Here is a 16,174-nt window from a genome sequence, read left to right as displayed (position 1 = left end):
TGCCCTGACAAGAGTAGTTTTATTTCAAAATAATTATTCGAGTGCAAAAAATGATGAAATTTTCTTTGAATTTTTTCAAATCACGTCGACGTAATATTCAGTAGAATGAGGTTCGTATTGAAATTCTGTCGCATTTTCGTATTCATCAGATTCTGTCGAATAAATGACATTTGGTACTGATTCGCATTCATTAGAATTTTCCGAATGCTTCGACTCGTCGATTACCTGAAATTTCAAAAACGAACACAGGACATTTTGAATTATCTACGTATATATGCGAAAATATGATTGAATAGGTACTTTGTGCATGCTCTTACAATACATACCTCAGTATATGCCAACAATTCTAGCAGATGCTCTGCGATAGTCGAGAAATTCGGACGATCCTCAGGTTCAGATTTCCAACAATCCAACATTAAATTATACCTGTGAAAAATGACACAAGGTTTACGAAATTATTTATTTAAGGTATGCTAATTTTATCACAATGGCAGATTTTTAAATTCAAAATAATCCGTGTAATTTCACTCACACTTGAGTAGACGTGTTTGGGGGCTTCTCCATTCTATAATTTTGATGTAAAGCGTGATGTAGTGCAGTAAAATTGTTTATCGAAGGGTATGGATTACCTCCCAACGTTACTATTTCCCATAACAATATGCCAAACGACCACCTGAAAAATAACATCAAAAGGAAAATGTTATCTTGTTTTCTGCATACTTAATCGTTTTGGTTTTCATCTTACACGTCAGATTGCGTTGTGTATTTGTTATGAAACAAGGCTTCAGGTGCCATCCATTTTATGGGAAGTCTACCGTCTGATGTTTTTTTATAGTACTCGGTATTTCTTATATTTCTGGCGAGGCCAAAATCGGCTATTTTCATCGTGTAATCACCTGTGACGAGGATGTTTCGAGCAGCCAGATCTCGATGGATACACTATGATGAGTACATGTAAAATGAGAATAAATATTATACGATTTCAAAAATTGAAAAATTCTCTGCTCCTTGAAGGGTCATTTAGAGTTCTCACCTTCAACGATGCCAAATAATCCATCCCTTGAGCGATTTGATGAGCGTATGAAATAAGAGTAGTTTCTGATGGTTTCGTGGATTGTTGGAGATATTTTCGTAGAAAAGTTTTCAGGTTTCCATTTTCAGCATACTCCGTGATTACGAAAAAAGGCCCTCTTTCGCTACAGCAACCGAGGAGCTGAAGAACATGTGGGTGATTTCCGATCAGTTTCATTAGTTCCATTTCCGATACTAAATCTATCATGTCTGTGTCGTTATGATCATCTAGATATTTAGATAGGTAAATTAAATTTCAAAAAAAAAATTATTATTTCAGTTTTTGATGCTTGCAATTTTGTTGTTGATTCGATATTGAGTAGGTTAATTAACCTTTGAGCATTTTTACTGCAACAGTTGTAATTGTCTCATCTCCCTGTCTTGAAATATCCCTCGCTTGGGCTTCGAGCACTTTTCCAAATTCGCCTTCACCAAGAGTATCTCCAAGCTGTAAATTCTCCCGAGGATATTCCCAACGTTTATCTATTGGCATTTCGTATTCACCATCGGAAAATACACCTCCTTTGACTTGACTTGGTTTCAAATACTGAATCGAAATAACTGGCATGTTCTGTTAGGAGGATATAGAAAAGTAACTCTTTTAAATCATGATTCAAGAATTATTACTAACGTAAGTATACATCAGGTATACATACTAAGGCGTTTGGAGAACCTTCATAAACGTTCATTTGTCTTTCGACAACGACCTTTTTCATCTGCTGTGTCATTTCTGCGATTTCTGTTACTGTTTTTCTCATTTCCCTATGCAAATATTTTCGTGTGTTTGAAATACATAAAAATAATAATGGGGAGGAAATGAAGAAAATATCGTGAGTCATTACCTTTTGTTTAGCCAAAAGAAAAAGGCTCCAGATATTATTGCAATTATTATTGTTACTATCAAAATGGTCATCAGAATCTTCATAATTGAGCCGTCTTTTTCGAACAAGATAAGTGTGATTTCAATAAAGAAATCATTCGAGAAAAACAAAATTATTGTTAAATTTTATGTTCATCTTTAAGCATTAAAAAATATAATTATATTTATATAGTGTAACATCTTCCATCAAGATAATTTATGAGACGAATTTTTGCGATGGTAATTTATGAGCCTGAAAAACACCGTCCACAATTTACTTCTTCAATTTACCCCCCCCCCCTCCTCCTCCTCCTCTGTCAATCGAATCAAATTTTGACATTTTCTTGTCAGCTTTGAACGATTTTGGAGTGCTTAGATTTTTAGAGAAAAGTTAAATTATAAAAATTATAAAGAGGTATTCAAACTTAGTAATCTTAAATTATTAGTAATCGACATGTTCTTCAAGATTATAAAGTGTAAAGGAGCGACTTTTACGCTACCTACTTAAAAATATACATAATTGAATTGACATTTTGAAATCAGTGTTTTTCAGGTTTCTTGGGGGTGGAGGGAAGGGAAGAGGGGAGAAAGTGAATTAATTCCCGGCATTGTGAATGAGGAAAGAAAAGTAAAGTAGTCGTACGCAAAAATTTAATGCAGATTTTAGCTTCATGTCTTCAAAAAACATGACTTAATTTATTGGAAGTACCTAGGTCTAAATTCCAGAGGGAAGGGATGGTCGATGAGGATCTGAATTATCAAAATGATTCAAAATGAAACACGTTACTCGACTTTTTATTCTAATTTAAGAGATTACATGTGAAGTTTATCCAAAAAAATAAATTCATATTAAAACTCATTATACGAATCATTTATTTTTATTTTTTTCAATTTAGCCCAAAATTTGAAGAAGCTCACGAACCCCTCTCTCGAGTTCCAGGATCTCAAAACGAAATCTATACTTACTGAATAAAGTTTAGTTTTATATGGAATAGCTCAACTTTTAATTTTCGGAAACTTTCAAAAAAATATATATTTTTCGAATCTCGTTTGAATTGAATTTTCAGTGATGCAAACACATTCACGTAAAGTAGATAAGTATCTATAATTATTAAGAAACTACAAGCTCTCAAAGTTGAGCAGTTTCTAAGGAGAAGACCCGTCAATTTGAGATGAATGACTCTCTCTTCCCCTAAGCACCAATGAGCTCAAATGGTAGTTTTTTAATTTGAGGGCTGACAAAAATTATGGAATGAGTGAGATCGAATGACCCTTGGTGAAATCTTGAATCGATCACGCTTTCAACTTCTACTCTTATCTAGAATATGTAGTTTAGCTACATATTATGCCCTGAAAGTTCAATTTTGAGCTTTTCAGATTTTAACCCCTCCTCTTGTGAGTTTCATTTGAAACCCCACGAACTGTTTTACTCCAAGTTCGAACAGATTTGAGGTATGAGACTTTAGAATTTGGTGGTGCGTGAGAAATGACTGATTCTTGTAGCTTACGAGGTTCAGCCCCTCTCCCTTTTTTTCTGACAATTTTGGAGAGCCTTTGAACGGAATTTGTTAGAAAAAAAGTTCGAGGAAGATGGGAGGACCCGACTTTATTTACGGTTTCAGTTTTAATTTACATACAGAATAGGCTTGAAGGTGACCTTTGATGTTAATAAAATTGCATACTCAGTTCGCCGTAAATACAGCTCATTATTTACGGCGAACCGAGTATGCAACTTCTTCAACACCATTTTTTCTCAATGCGATTTCTTGATGAAACTGTTCTTATGATAAGGGCTGGTATCTCGAAACTGGTTATAGGTACTTGGTGTAAATCTGTTTGCAGGGTTTGAGAAATAATTGTTGAGAGATTCAAATTCGGTCACAAAGCTTTCGAGAGCTTAAATATTGAATTTCAAGTTGAAAGTACCTCAATTTGCAAAGGAGTAAAAATGAATAAGAGCGCAGCTGTTTTAAAATTTCATTCGAGATTATTTTTACACTCTTTCGAACAAAACAAGTTTCAAAATGAGATTTTTGTCACTCAAGGGGGGGGGGGTTACACAAAGGTTCTCAATTTTATTCAAAAATCCAAAATTATTTGAAAAATTATGCGGTGGTGTACCAATTTATTATGTAGTTCCAAAGATACTGAGTTGAAATATTAACCTTTATGTTCAACTTCATCTCTCTATACCTGCCCCACTCCCCCACTCCCTCGAGTGCTTGAAAAATGGCAAAAATAAATCAAAAATCAAGCCCCAATTTTGAACCAAGTTTTTAAAAATGATGAAAACGTGGTGTGAAATGTCCATTTTTACTAATTCTGGGTCGCTCAGTTAGAACGAAAGTTGTATTGCATGTTCAAAAAAAGTCGTAGCAGTATGCCGCTACGTAAGAGCCAAATTTTTGTGCCAGAAACATTGAGGGCTCTTGAACTACTCGTACCCTCGCTTCGCTCCTGTGCTTCGCCTGCACTTGGGGGAGGGGGACTTTGTCCCCCCTGAACCCCCCTTGAGCTTCGCCCAACCCTCTCTTTCCGCTATTTCCTTCTTGTATTCACGGGGGGACAAAGCCCCCCTGCACCCCCTTGAGCTTTGCCCAACTCTCTCCTTCCACTGTTCCCAACTCTCTTCTTCCTCCTGCAAAAAGTATGGTAAAAAACCTGTCTTGACCCTGAAACAGGTCAAATGGGATTGGAAGGTTATAACCGGCAAACGGGTCTTCGGGTACATCCTCCCATTGTACTGTGAAAATTTGTACCCTCTAGGTCAATTTGGAGGTGCTGTAGGCAGTCCTAAACATCAAAAAACACATTTGACCCTGGAAAGGGGTCAAATAGGGTTGGAAGGTTTAAACATGCAAAAGGCACTTCGGGTACACCCTCCCATTGTACTGTGAAAATTTGGACCCTCTAGGTCAATTTGGAGGGGCTACAGGCTGACTGAAAAATTGAAAAACACATAAAATAGCAAAAAAATCCACTTTTTTGACCCTGGAGAGAGGTCAAATGGGGTTGGAATGTTGAAACCTGCGAAAGGCACTTCGGATACATCCTGCCAATGTACTGTGAAAATTTGGACACTCTAGGTCAATTTGGAGGGGCTACCTACAGGCTGTCTGAAAAATTTAAAAAGGTGTAAAATAGCAAAAAAAATCACTTTTTTGACCCTGGAGAGAGGTCAAATAAGGTTGGAAGGTTGAAACCTGCAAAAATCACTCATGGGGCACCCTCCCATTGTATGCTGAAAATTTGGACCTTCTAGATCAATTTTGGGGGTGAGGAGGTCAAAAACTGTGGTCAAATGTGGTTTTTCCCACCTTAATCAGGGTGGGGATGACCTAGAAAACTGAAATTTGGATATGTTGATCACAATTAGAGTACTGATCAATGGTATGATTTTGGATCCTCTTTATTTATTTGGGGTCATATTATGCCCCTCCAAAAAAATGACCTTTCTGTAAAAATAGGGTTGGAAGGTTGAATCATGCAAAAGGCACTTTGGGTACATCTTCCCATTGTACAGTGAGAATTTGGACCCGTTAAGTCAATTTGGAGGGGCTGTAGGGTGTCTGAAAAAAATTGAAAAACTTGTGAAATAGACCAAAAATCCACTTTTTGACCCTACAGAGAGGTCAAATCGGTTTGGAAGGTTGAAACCTGCAATAATCACTCATGGAGCACCCTCCCATTGTATGCTGAAAATTTGGACCTTCTAGATCAATTTTAGGGGTGAGGGGGTCAAATGTGGGTTTTCCCACCTTGAATGAGGTGGAGATGACCTAGGAAGCTGAAATTTGAATATGTTCATCACAATGGGGGTACTGACCAGAGGTATGATTTTGGACCCTTTTCATTCATTTGGGGTCATATCATGCCCATCCAGAAAAATAACCTTCCTGTAATTTTCAACTTTAACCCTTCAAACTGGGGGGGGGGCAATTTTAGGTCCGAAAAGAACGCTATTCTCCAAGTTTGACCTTATTTGATCAATTAGAACCGGTTCCAGGTCATAAAATGTAAAAATCACCATCACGCTGAAAAGTGCTGAAACTTATTTATATAAATATTTATATATATAAAAACTGACACACCGGGAATCGTCTAGTTTGAGGTCAAAACGTCGAGAACTATCAAAATTTTTCACCCACGACCTTTTTATCCAAAGTTGGGCCTACCGCAATAGCCATCATTTTTTACAAAAATTTGGCTAAAAACAGCTTCCCAAAGCACCATGGAAAAGAAACCCGGGATTTTTCTTTTTAAAATTTGTTCAAAATGTTGTCGCTTACCGTTATCTATAGGAGGAGCGATATTCCAAAGTGCCCTTATGTTAGTTCATTTTTTTCGAATTTGTTCTTTAAAAAAAAAATAGTGTTCCAAAACGCACTTTGTCCATTTTTATTGAATTTTTTTAGCGGTATCTGGTGGATGAAGTGTATAGCTACACTCCTACATCATAGTAAATCTACCCAAATAAAGTGTTAAACTCGCCTAAACAGCCAATTTAGGTACCAGCTACCAGATTAAAGGAGAAATTTCAAAAATTGGGCATAGGGCGTTCTGGAATATCGCTCCTCATATCACCTCTTTGAATACCTTCTGTAGTTTTAACAATCTCAACTGATGAAGGTGTAATCGTACGAGTACTATCATTAGGATCATCTTCTGTGGAAAATAAAACGAATCGTAAAATTAGTACCGGTACATTCAACGTACGAAATTACGAAAATTGAGCCCCAATTTTGAACGAAATTTTTTTAAAATGATGAAAATGTGGTGTGAAATGCCGATTTTTACCAATTCTGGGTTGCTCGATCAGTTTTAGAACGAAAATTGTATCGCGTATTTAAAAATTAAGCTTCTTGAGGCACAATGGGAAATAAAACCACGATTTTTCTTTTCAAAATTATTCAAAACGTTGTCGCTTACCATAATCTATATTATCAGCTGTTTGAATATTTTCGGTGATTGCAGCAATCTCACTTGGTGAAGGTGTAATCATACGAGTAGTGTCGTTAGGATCAAGTTCTGTATAGAAAATAATGCGAGTCATAAAATTAGTACTTTATACCGGTACACTCAGGATTTTGTATTTTGATGTGTATGATTACCATTGAAGATTTTCAAATAAAAAGTATCGATCGAGGTCCTTTTTAGATGTGGTATTCTGCATTCGTACGAGCCTTGATGTCGTTTTGTTGTGTTAAGTATTGGAAAGCATGTCGAGTTCCAGGAAAGAGGTTTTGTTTCATTCTGTTGATTTTATAATCAAGTTGAAAAATTGAAGTCGTAGTTAGGTAGATACTTTTTGTTCGTATTGTGATTTTTTTTTTTTTTGAGTGAAATTCAAACTGATGTCTTACTGTGATCTTCGTTTGATTTCCATTTTGAACGAACCATTGGGATTTTCCAGTAGTCGAGTTGAGATAAGAATTGCAGCACAGTTGTATATTTTGGCCTAAGGTTTCCTCCAGTGTAATTGCATGATTCCTTGTTCCTGTAATATTTGTAATAGGTATGTTCAAGTAGGTACATTATTACTTAAAATGGTTACTGGATTTATTAAATTTTTTTTCAAATTGTTATAAAAATTGCAGATATGTGGACTTACCATTGACTTGAATATGATGATAGGTATCATTAACACAGCCATTCGTATTACATATGAAAAAAGTGAATGTTTTTGCCCATCTCAACTCGTCTATAGGTATCTCCAAGTAATCAATTCCCCAAGCATGGCTGAAGTATTTTGGCTCCTCACGATGATTCCTACAGGTTATATTATGTGGCTCTGGATATCCTGTTTGGAAGGAAGTTTTTTTTCAGATTTATTATAGAAATTTCTTCTCACATATGGAATATGGACCTGTAGGTACCTCTGGTATGAGTTTTTATCAGTAAGCGATTTCTTTTATCCTTTGTGATACCGATGGTTTTCTTTAAAATGTAGGGTGGTGCTAGGCCTTCGTTGATTTTTTCCAAGTGTTGTTTAAGGTGATCTTGGCGTTTGTTGTCTGAAAATTTCGTTCAAAAAATATAGAAAAATATCACTCCTGGTTTTGGTTGACGGGTTTTACTTATGATTTTATTGAAGTTAGGAATTTGTTTACTCAATTCACGAATAATATTGTTAGTTCATCAACAAAGTACTTCAGTCATACCTTCGCATCTTACTTCCAACCAAATTCGACGAATGGTTTGGCGAATGACTATTTCCTCTTCTTCTTCAGATACATTCAGGCAAGAATACCATCCAGTGTCGTATATGGATATAAATGACAATGAAATGTTAACCGTCGATGAATCCCATATCTCGTGAATTTTCTGTGAAAATAAATCGACTTACTTACATATTTTGTGTACCATATTAACATGCATTTTTATACCGATTTTTTTTTTTTCTTTTTTAATTCCAATTACTAATCGGAAATAATATTTCACTGTTAAAATTTGAATTGAATAGTTGTGAAATCTGAGACGAGGGTGGGGATTATATAATACCTACATTATATTATAGGTATACGTACGTATATTATAAAACCTACTTCTACTCGGTACGTGGATAATTGATCTAATGAATTATTCGATTTCATTTTTTTCATTTTTTCAAGTGATAAACGGTACCAATACCACACAGGCTCACTTGGTTTATTCGGGATATTGCATGATAATACCACAGTGTCGCCACAATTACTCGTTATGTTATCGAATTGCTCTGGAAATAAAAATAGTCATCTTTGAGATAGTGAAAATTTGATTTTTTTTTTGAAAATGTAAATCGTACCTGGTGCGTTTGAGGAGATTACCACCGAACACGTTGTGATAATGATTCCTAACCCGAGGGCAATGCTTGCTGTAAATAGAAAGTGATGCATGCTAAGGATGAGATTGAGATTATTTTACTATCAGAGTGGCATGTACCTACCTAATTATTTTCAAAAGAGACCAAAATCATCAGAATGAAAAAATACCTACCTACCCATTGCGAGAATTTCGTCGAATTCCTGTAAAATTTCATGAACAATTACTTACCTACTCAGCTTGTGTTTGAGGAAATTTTGTTGAAAATTAGTAGATAGGTAATGATAATTTTTCGAGAAGTGAACTAATGGAGTTTAACTTTGTTTCTTTGTTGCAGGTTAATAATACCGAAGTGTCACAATATTGCAGTCAATAATGATCAATAAAAAGTCAAATAGAAATGGGTGAGTTTATTTTCATTCAGATGTAAAAATTTTATCATACTTACTGTAGATGTTTTGAACCACGACGAATAAATTTGTCTAATTAGTTTCAAAATCTACCTACTCATGATGAAAGTATTTTTAAACTGTAAATGATTAAATCGAAAAAGCATGCGATTCGAAAAAAAAAAACGCATCAACTGTCCTAAGTGGCAAAAACCGTTTTGACCATTTCTGGAGCCTCCGACAGAATTTCAAAAGTTGAAATTTCCATAAAATTTTACCCAATGAAGTTGTAAAGTGAACAATTTACCTCTGTACTCTAATTTTAACATGTGGAGTCGATTAAAAGTGGTTTTAAGTCTTTCTGAAGCCTTCAGAAATATTTTCGAAATAAAAGATTTCATAAAGTGGCATCAGAAATGTTTTGTGAGATGAACTTCAGCACGTATGAACGCATTTAATGGTGTCTTGGTTCATTTTGACTGATTTTTTGACTTTTTTGAGAAACTGAAATTTAAAAAAAATCACCAGGTGTTCCAAAACGGCCTAAAACCACCTGTATATGGCATTAACTGAATTTCAATTTCTTTATGCCTCAAAATTTTTTAAATTTTCATTTGAGAAATCGCAGGAGAAATATTTCGGGCAAAAATTTTAAAGGCTCAATTGCTTCTTCCGGTTTTTGACGAATTTTTCAGTTCTTCAACGTCATTGAATAAATTTTGGTGAAAATTTCAGCTTCCAAAAATTTACTAGAGGCTTCATAACTGCTCTTAAAAGGTTTGACGCCATTTTCAATAGATTTGGAGAGATAATAAAATAGAGCACATAGAAAATTTCAATTTTTTAGGTCAATTTGGTGACTTTTTTCTTTCTTTATTGGCCCTTTGATTTTCAAAAATTCGGAAAAAATTGAAAAATGCACTTCAGCATCTGAAATTTTAATCGTTTATGAATTTTTGTATTCTCTTTTGATTCAACTTGTTGTTCGAGTTTAGACAATTTTCCACCAATTGGAAAATTTTCCTTGTTTGAGCCAAGTCACTAAGTGTTTTCACCTTTCCATGATATTGTTTGGAAACTCGATTTAACTGAACTTTCAGTATCATTGTTAATAAGTTTTGGATAACTTACGTTTGAATAGTTGAAACGTCATCGAGATCTTCTCGTCCTGTTCAGAATTGGGATCTGAATTCTACACGATTGATTCAGCAAAATCAACGAACTATAAAACTGACATTTCTCATCGCGAATGATTTTATCCTCGTAAATTAACGAGATTTATTATGTGCGAACATTCTATCAGTGGTAACTGAGTTACAGTACCTACGTACCTTACATACCTGATAGAAGGAAATTTATTGGATAGGTATTCACGTACCTATCGTATGTACGCATTTGATTAGGCAGAAATTCAATTAATCATTTACATAGTAGGCTTTTTATGTAGGTACTACATGTATAAGGATATTTTTCTATGTAAGTATCGTAACACGCAAAATATTTTATCTCATCGTAAGGAATTTAAACTTGCAAATAAATAACAGAAACTAATATGGCGTAGATAGATATGAAAGTAATTCACGAACGTATTATTTTTTCCGAGTATTTTGATCATCATGTGATAAGCTCAGTGATTCGTGGTAAAAATTCTTACCTGCATTCGAGAAATAATTTAATAACATCAGAATGAGAGAAATTTCATTGGATGTAGGATTTTTTATAATTATATATACCTATATCATTCAAAGAGTTGAGTATGGGATGTTGATTGTTCCCCCGCCTTTCCAAAACTCACCAAAACTTCGGAAAATTTTCGTTTTTAATGTAATTTTTACAGCTTTTGATCAAATGCGATGTGTTTTCCCCGATTTTGAGATCAATTTTACAATTTTGGGATTTTTAAAACGGATTTTATGCAATTTTCTCGTATTTTAATGATATTTCTCCGAGTTGGAATTTTTTTTTTGGTATTTCAAGCAATTTTTATTTTAGATGTGGCAATTTTAAAAGTGGGCCATGATTCTTACTCAAAATTGAAAGAACGTTAATGTTATTTTTAACGGCATGTGCAATATTCTCTCCAACGCTCACCCGGCCCCTCCAAAAAAAAACTCAGAAATAATTAATAAAACGAAATAGAAATAAATGTAGGTATTTATTGGATTCGAAACTGCCTCCAAAAACTCGCAATAAATAAGCCCTAAATTGTTTTTTTCAAATTAAAAATCCTATAGAAAGTGCAGTTTTGTTAATCATGAAAAGCGTGAATTTTGAATTTCCAGATAAGTATTTTTTGAATAGAGTTTCTGAGACCTCCACAAAACATACTTACATACGTATGTGCCTAACCCAACTTTTTCACTTTTGTGACAATGGGGTAGGGGCTTATTGTAGCGTCCAGCTCGAAAATGATCGCAATTTGACCTTTTTGTGTGTTATCGCCAGCAAGTTTTCAAAGTTATTCTGAAATTTCAAATCACACTGAAAAGCTCTAAATAGGTAGGTCAATTTGCGATTCTTTTTGCGCCTGATGATCATATTGTATTCTTGCCAAAAAACTCGTTTTTTATGCACTGTCTTTTGAAAGTTTAGTATTCTAACAATTGAATTTATAAATAAAAAATTTATTATTAAATTATTAATTAATAAAATTAGGTAAAAATTAATTAATAAAGATAAAATATTATTATTAAATAATAGATTTAAATTTATACATAAATAAATAATAGATATATAAAATTTTAATTATTGACTATATTTTTTACAAAATTGTTCAAAAATCCACTTTCAAACTGGCACTCTTGACATTTCGCGATAACCCTCTAAAACGTGGGTTAGGGTGCCCAATAAGCACCAACCAAAGTTCCACGTTCATAAATTCACTTTTGGCCCCTCCAGAGTGGTTTGAAACTGGAAGATATGTATTGAAAAAATCGTTAATTGAGACTTCAGATAAAATTCAAAATTGAAAATCAGAATTTGAAATTTCTGTTTCGAAGGTTTTAGAGCATCCTCTTTCAATCTAGCTAAGCTTCGTTCAAATTGGAAAGTGCCAATTCAGAAGGCTCCCTTGTGAGGTTGCTTTGTAGCATTTTCTGCTAGGTACAGAGTCGAAATATCTAATTACCTATACCTACATTGCAATGCATACCATAGGTACTACAAGAAATGAATACCTATGTACAATTAGACAGCAATGTGTATACTTATACTTAATTGTAGTGGTTTTATGAAATTGAATAATAATATTCCTAAGTACTTAAGTAGGTACATACATATCAAACAAACGTACAAACGTTTTATATTCAGTGAAAATTTGCATAAAAATAAATGAAATAACGTATGTAGGTATACTATACTAAATACTATAGATACTTATACCTAAATTGTATGGCGCCACCTTGCGGTCAAACAAATAATTTTTTATATACCTAGAGAATAGAAACAATACCGACAAAAAAATAGTATCTAGGAGGTATAACAAATTGATCATTCCAAAAAAAGGTTTTCTAATTTCATTTTCGTCTTCACTGGATTATTCCGTTGTGGAAATAACACTTTGTGAGTCGGATTCATCAGAATTTTCTGAATGGTAAGACCCATCAACTACCTTTAATTTCAAAACCAACACAGTAAGAATTGTAAAATTGCAAGAAATTTTTATCACTGCCAGATGTGAAACATAAGTAGGTAGTAGGTACCTTAGGCCTAGCATCAGTCACTAATTCTTTTAGGCGTTCTACTATTGATAAGAAATTTGGACGATCTTTCGGTTCAAAACTCCAGCAATCCACCATCAGATTGTATCTACAAAAAATCACCCAAGAATATTGTTATCATCATTGTTTATTCTCACCAAGTAACTAGGCATTTGAAGGAAATATTAAAATATTTAAAATAAATTTATTGCTGAACTTACACGTTTGTAGATGCATTTGCGGGCTTTTCCATTCGATAATTTTGCTTCAAAGCGTTACGTAGCCCAGCAAGATCCTCGATTGAAGGGTACGGATCATCACCCAGCGTTAAAATCTCCCAAAGCAATATGCCGAAAGACCAGCTGAAAGAAGTTGAGTGCAATATTTCCTCTTTATTTTCTACATAGGTAATAGTAGTAATGGTAATTTTTATTTTACTTACACGTCAGATTGCGTTGTGTATCGGTTATGAAATAAAGCTTCTGGTGCCATCCATTTTATGGGTAGTCGACCCTTTGATGTCTTCTTGTAGTATTCTGTATGTCTCACATCTCTGGCGAGGCCAAAATCGGCTATTTTCATCGTGTATTGAGCTGTTACAAGGATATTGCGAGCCGCCAAATCTCGGTGAATACACTATTGAATGAAAACAAAAATAATATGTACCTACCTACTCGTAATTGCATGTGTGATATGTATAGTATGTGCTGTCTAAGATGTAGGGAAATCCGCCATAATAGTACACTCTGAGTAGAAAATTTGCAGTTTATACTCAAAGTCAACGAATTGTTTTTTTTAGTTGGCTTTGAACAGAAACTTTTAAAGATTAAAATACAGTTATGGGACTTTCTGCTGATCACAAGTTTCTATCGGGTGAAAAATTTTGAATATTCAAGTACACACTTTTATTGAAGACAGATAAACCATTCCTTGCGCAATTTGACGAGCATAAGTCAAGAGTGTACTTTCTTCTATTTTCATGGATTGGTGATGATGTTTTCGAAGAAAATTCTTGAGGTTTCCATTTCGAGCAAATTCTGTAATTACAAGCAATGGTCCTCCTTGGCTGCAGCAGCCGAGAAGTTGAAGGATGTTCTGGTGACTTCCAAGTAATTTCATCAATTCCATTTCAGATACCAAGTCTATCATGTCTGAGTCCATGTGATCATCTGAATTCAAGTTGTGAGAAATTATTGATTAGCGTAACTTTCAACTATATTTCACTTCGCTATTCATATATTAAGCGATTCACGTACCCTTGAGCATTTTCACGGCCACTGTTACAAGGTCATTTCCATGTTTCCAAATATCCTTCGCCTCGGCTTGCACTACTTTCCCAAATTCTCCTTCACCCAAAGTTTCCCCCAAGCGTAAATTTTGTCGAGGATATTCCCAATGTTCATCTAATGACATTTGATATTCACCTACTGAAACCATGCCGTTTTTCAGTATATCAGATTTCAAACGTTCAATTGAAACGACTGGCATATTCTGGAAATAATAGTAATCAGTTTCTTTTAGTCAGAGTCAACGATCTGGGTAGGTTAGTATGTTTTTATATAGGTAGGTTATTATTATTTGTATCTAGATAGATATCTACGTACCAAAACATCAGGAAAGTCTTCATTGATGTTGATTTGTTTCTTTACTACAATTCTTTTCACCAATTGTGTCATTTCTGCGATTTGTCTCATTTCTCTAGGTATTTAATTGTCACAAGTTTAGAAATTGAAATAATTGTAAGAATGTTTTGGCTTACTTACCGTTTGTATTTGCAGAAAAAAAGTATGCCACATATTACTGCAATTATTAATATAATTCCTAGCGTGGTGACCAATATCTTCATTATCATGTCATCTTTTCCAAAGGCAGGTTGGGATGATTCTTTCATGAAATCATTTATAAAATTTCATTACTTATCTTATGAATGTGAATCTTACCTAGCCTATTTGAACGTCGACTCGGTCACTGTAGAAAAAAAAGGTCTTCAATTTTATGTAAATGAATTTTCTGTGGTGATTCAATAGTTATTTCATGGTGATCTAAAATACATTACATGCTGTAGGTGCAGTAACATTGCATGAACTTTTCATGGCAATTTCGAATGAATACCGGATGTGGATGTGACCATCAAAAGCCACCTGATTCAAGGGTTACACATTTTCATCTACGAGTCTTTAAGAACTACTTGAGGCCAAGTGTATGCGGTCTTGAGCGTGAAGCTATTGAGAAGTCAATTTAGAGCTGAAATTTCGAATTCATACTTATCCTAAAATCCACGTTTTTAAATTAGTTATTTTGATTTCCAGAGTAAGAAATATGATTTAGTTGATTTTTAGTTGTTTTTGAATAAAATTGCTCTTGAGACTCTGTCTCAACTATTTTGAATACTGATGTAAATGGGATTGTATTTTAATAATGGAAATTGAATTAATCGAGCAAAATAGCGTATGGTCATGATTACCAGGTTTAATTTTAGATTTCATCCTACAATTCGTTTCGTACCCACTTTCCATCAGTTTCATCCTATCCATTATCCTATTTTCCTTTTACCTACCGAATTTATCTATTCAAATGATGCTCCTGACAAACATCTACTTTCGAGTAAAAAATGTCCCTGTCCCACTTACGTGTAACAATGACATAGGGTAAAGTTGACAAAAAAATGTGTATTTTGATGAGTAACTATTTACGTTCTCCCAATGTACGAGCTGAATAATAAAATTGTCTGCAAAAAACTTTTTGAAATGTCCATTTTTTGCGTTTTTTTTTTTTTTTTTTTGGCAATAATGTAATATGTACAAGATGCGTAAAAATGTCGGTAAAGAATAACAATTTTTCAGCGCAAATTTCAACTCCAAAAATGTGTTACAAACTTGACGAAAACACACCCAACAAATTGTGCGCGCGAACGCATTACATTTGAAGTGAATTCCCGAAATAGGGCCTTGAAGTGCCTTTTGCATGTTTCAACCTTCCTAATAATAATTAATTCATTAATATGCACTACCGTCGTGTTACAAAGCCCACAAAGTTTTCTGTACAAAAATTTGGCTCTTACGTAGAGGTCGACTGGTACGACTTTTTTTTTTATTTTGGTGAATTTTTTAAAAATCAAATTTAGGCCAAAAATGAGGGGGAAAATCAAAAATGTTACCTAATTGTACTAGAAAATTGAAATTTATGATAGGCATTTACTATTTTTAACCTGCCAAATCGGCTGGAAACGGTTTCAACCCGTTTTGAGCTGTTCTGAAACCTCCAGCAGATTTTTGAAACTTGAAATTTTTCCACAATAATTTCATCATATGCAGTTGAAAAGCCGAAATTCATTCTGTAAACTATACTAAATTCAA

At 34.2% G+C, this 16,174-nt stretch overlaps 2 protein-coding genes across 4 annotated transcripts in view; both read right to left on the bottom strand.

Moving 5' to 3' along the window:
* Positions 1-16,174, bottom strand: part of LOC135843720 (fibroblast growth factor receptor homolog 1-like) — a 64,921-nt gene continuing 48,747 nt past the window's right edge. Inside the window, exons 1-18 of one of the 3 annotated variants that reach the window (XM_065361683.1) lie at positions 10,252-10,419; positions 8,715-8,783; positions 8,476-8,645; positions 8,092-8,254; positions 7,807-7,944; positions 7,542-7,730; positions 7,294-7,427; positions 7,042-7,183; positions 6,860-6,958; positions 6,527-6,595; positions 1,914-2,007; positions 1,728-1,833; positions 1,405-1,642; positions 1,034-1,299; positions 746-939; positions 533-673; positions 327-426; positions 1-225 (exon numbers count right to left, since the gene is read on the bottom strand). In XM_065361683.1, coding sequence (XP_065217755.1) covers positions 76-225; positions 327-426; positions 533-673; positions 746-939; positions 1,034-1,299; positions 1,405-1,642; positions 1,728-1,833; positions 1,914-2,007; positions 6,527-6,595; positions 6,860-6,958; positions 7,042-7,183; positions 7,294-7,427; positions 7,542-7,730; positions 7,807-7,944; positions 8,092-8,254; positions 8,476-8,645; positions 8,715-8,783; positions 10,252-10,273 — 2,484 coding nt within the window. In that variant the 5' untranslated portion in view covers positions 10,274-10,419 and the 3' untranslated portion in view covers positions 1-75. Of the gene's footprint in view, positions 226-326; positions 427-532; positions 674-745; positions 940-1,033; positions 1,300-1,404; positions 1,643-1,727; positions 1,834-1,913; positions 2,008-6,526; positions 6,596-6,859; positions 6,959-7,041; positions 7,184-7,293; positions 7,428-7,541; positions 7,731-7,806; positions 7,945-8,091; positions 8,255-8,475; positions 8,646-8,714; positions 8,784-10,251; positions 10,420-16,174 lie in introns of those variants that run through there. The other 2 variants (XM_065361684.1, XM_065361685.1) reach the window with 2 other exon arrangements.
* Positions 12,528-14,306, bottom strand: LOC135843361 (fibroblast growth factor receptor 2-like). The gene is made up of 6 exons (XM_065361228.1): positions 14,075-14,306; positions 13,722-13,987; positions 13,261-13,454; positions 13,040-13,180; positions 12,822-12,927; positions 12,528-12,551 (listed from the first exon to the last, which is right to left on the bottom strand). The coding sequence occupies exons 1-6, from the start codon at positions 14,304-14,306 to the stop codon at positions 12,528-12,530; spliced, it is 963 nt and encodes a 320-aa protein (XP_065217300.1).

The sequence above is a fragment of the Planococcus citri genome, chromosome 4, assembly GCF_950023065.1.
Source record: "Planococcus citri chromosome 4, ihPlaCitr1.1, whole genome shotgun sequence".
Classification (NCBI taxonomy): Eukaryota; Metazoa; Arthropoda; class Insecta; order Hemiptera; family Pseudococcidae; genus Planococcus; species Planococcus citri.
The sequence above is the reverse complement of the archived record's forward strand: the minus strand, read 5'-3'. Positions and strand labels throughout refer to the sequence as shown.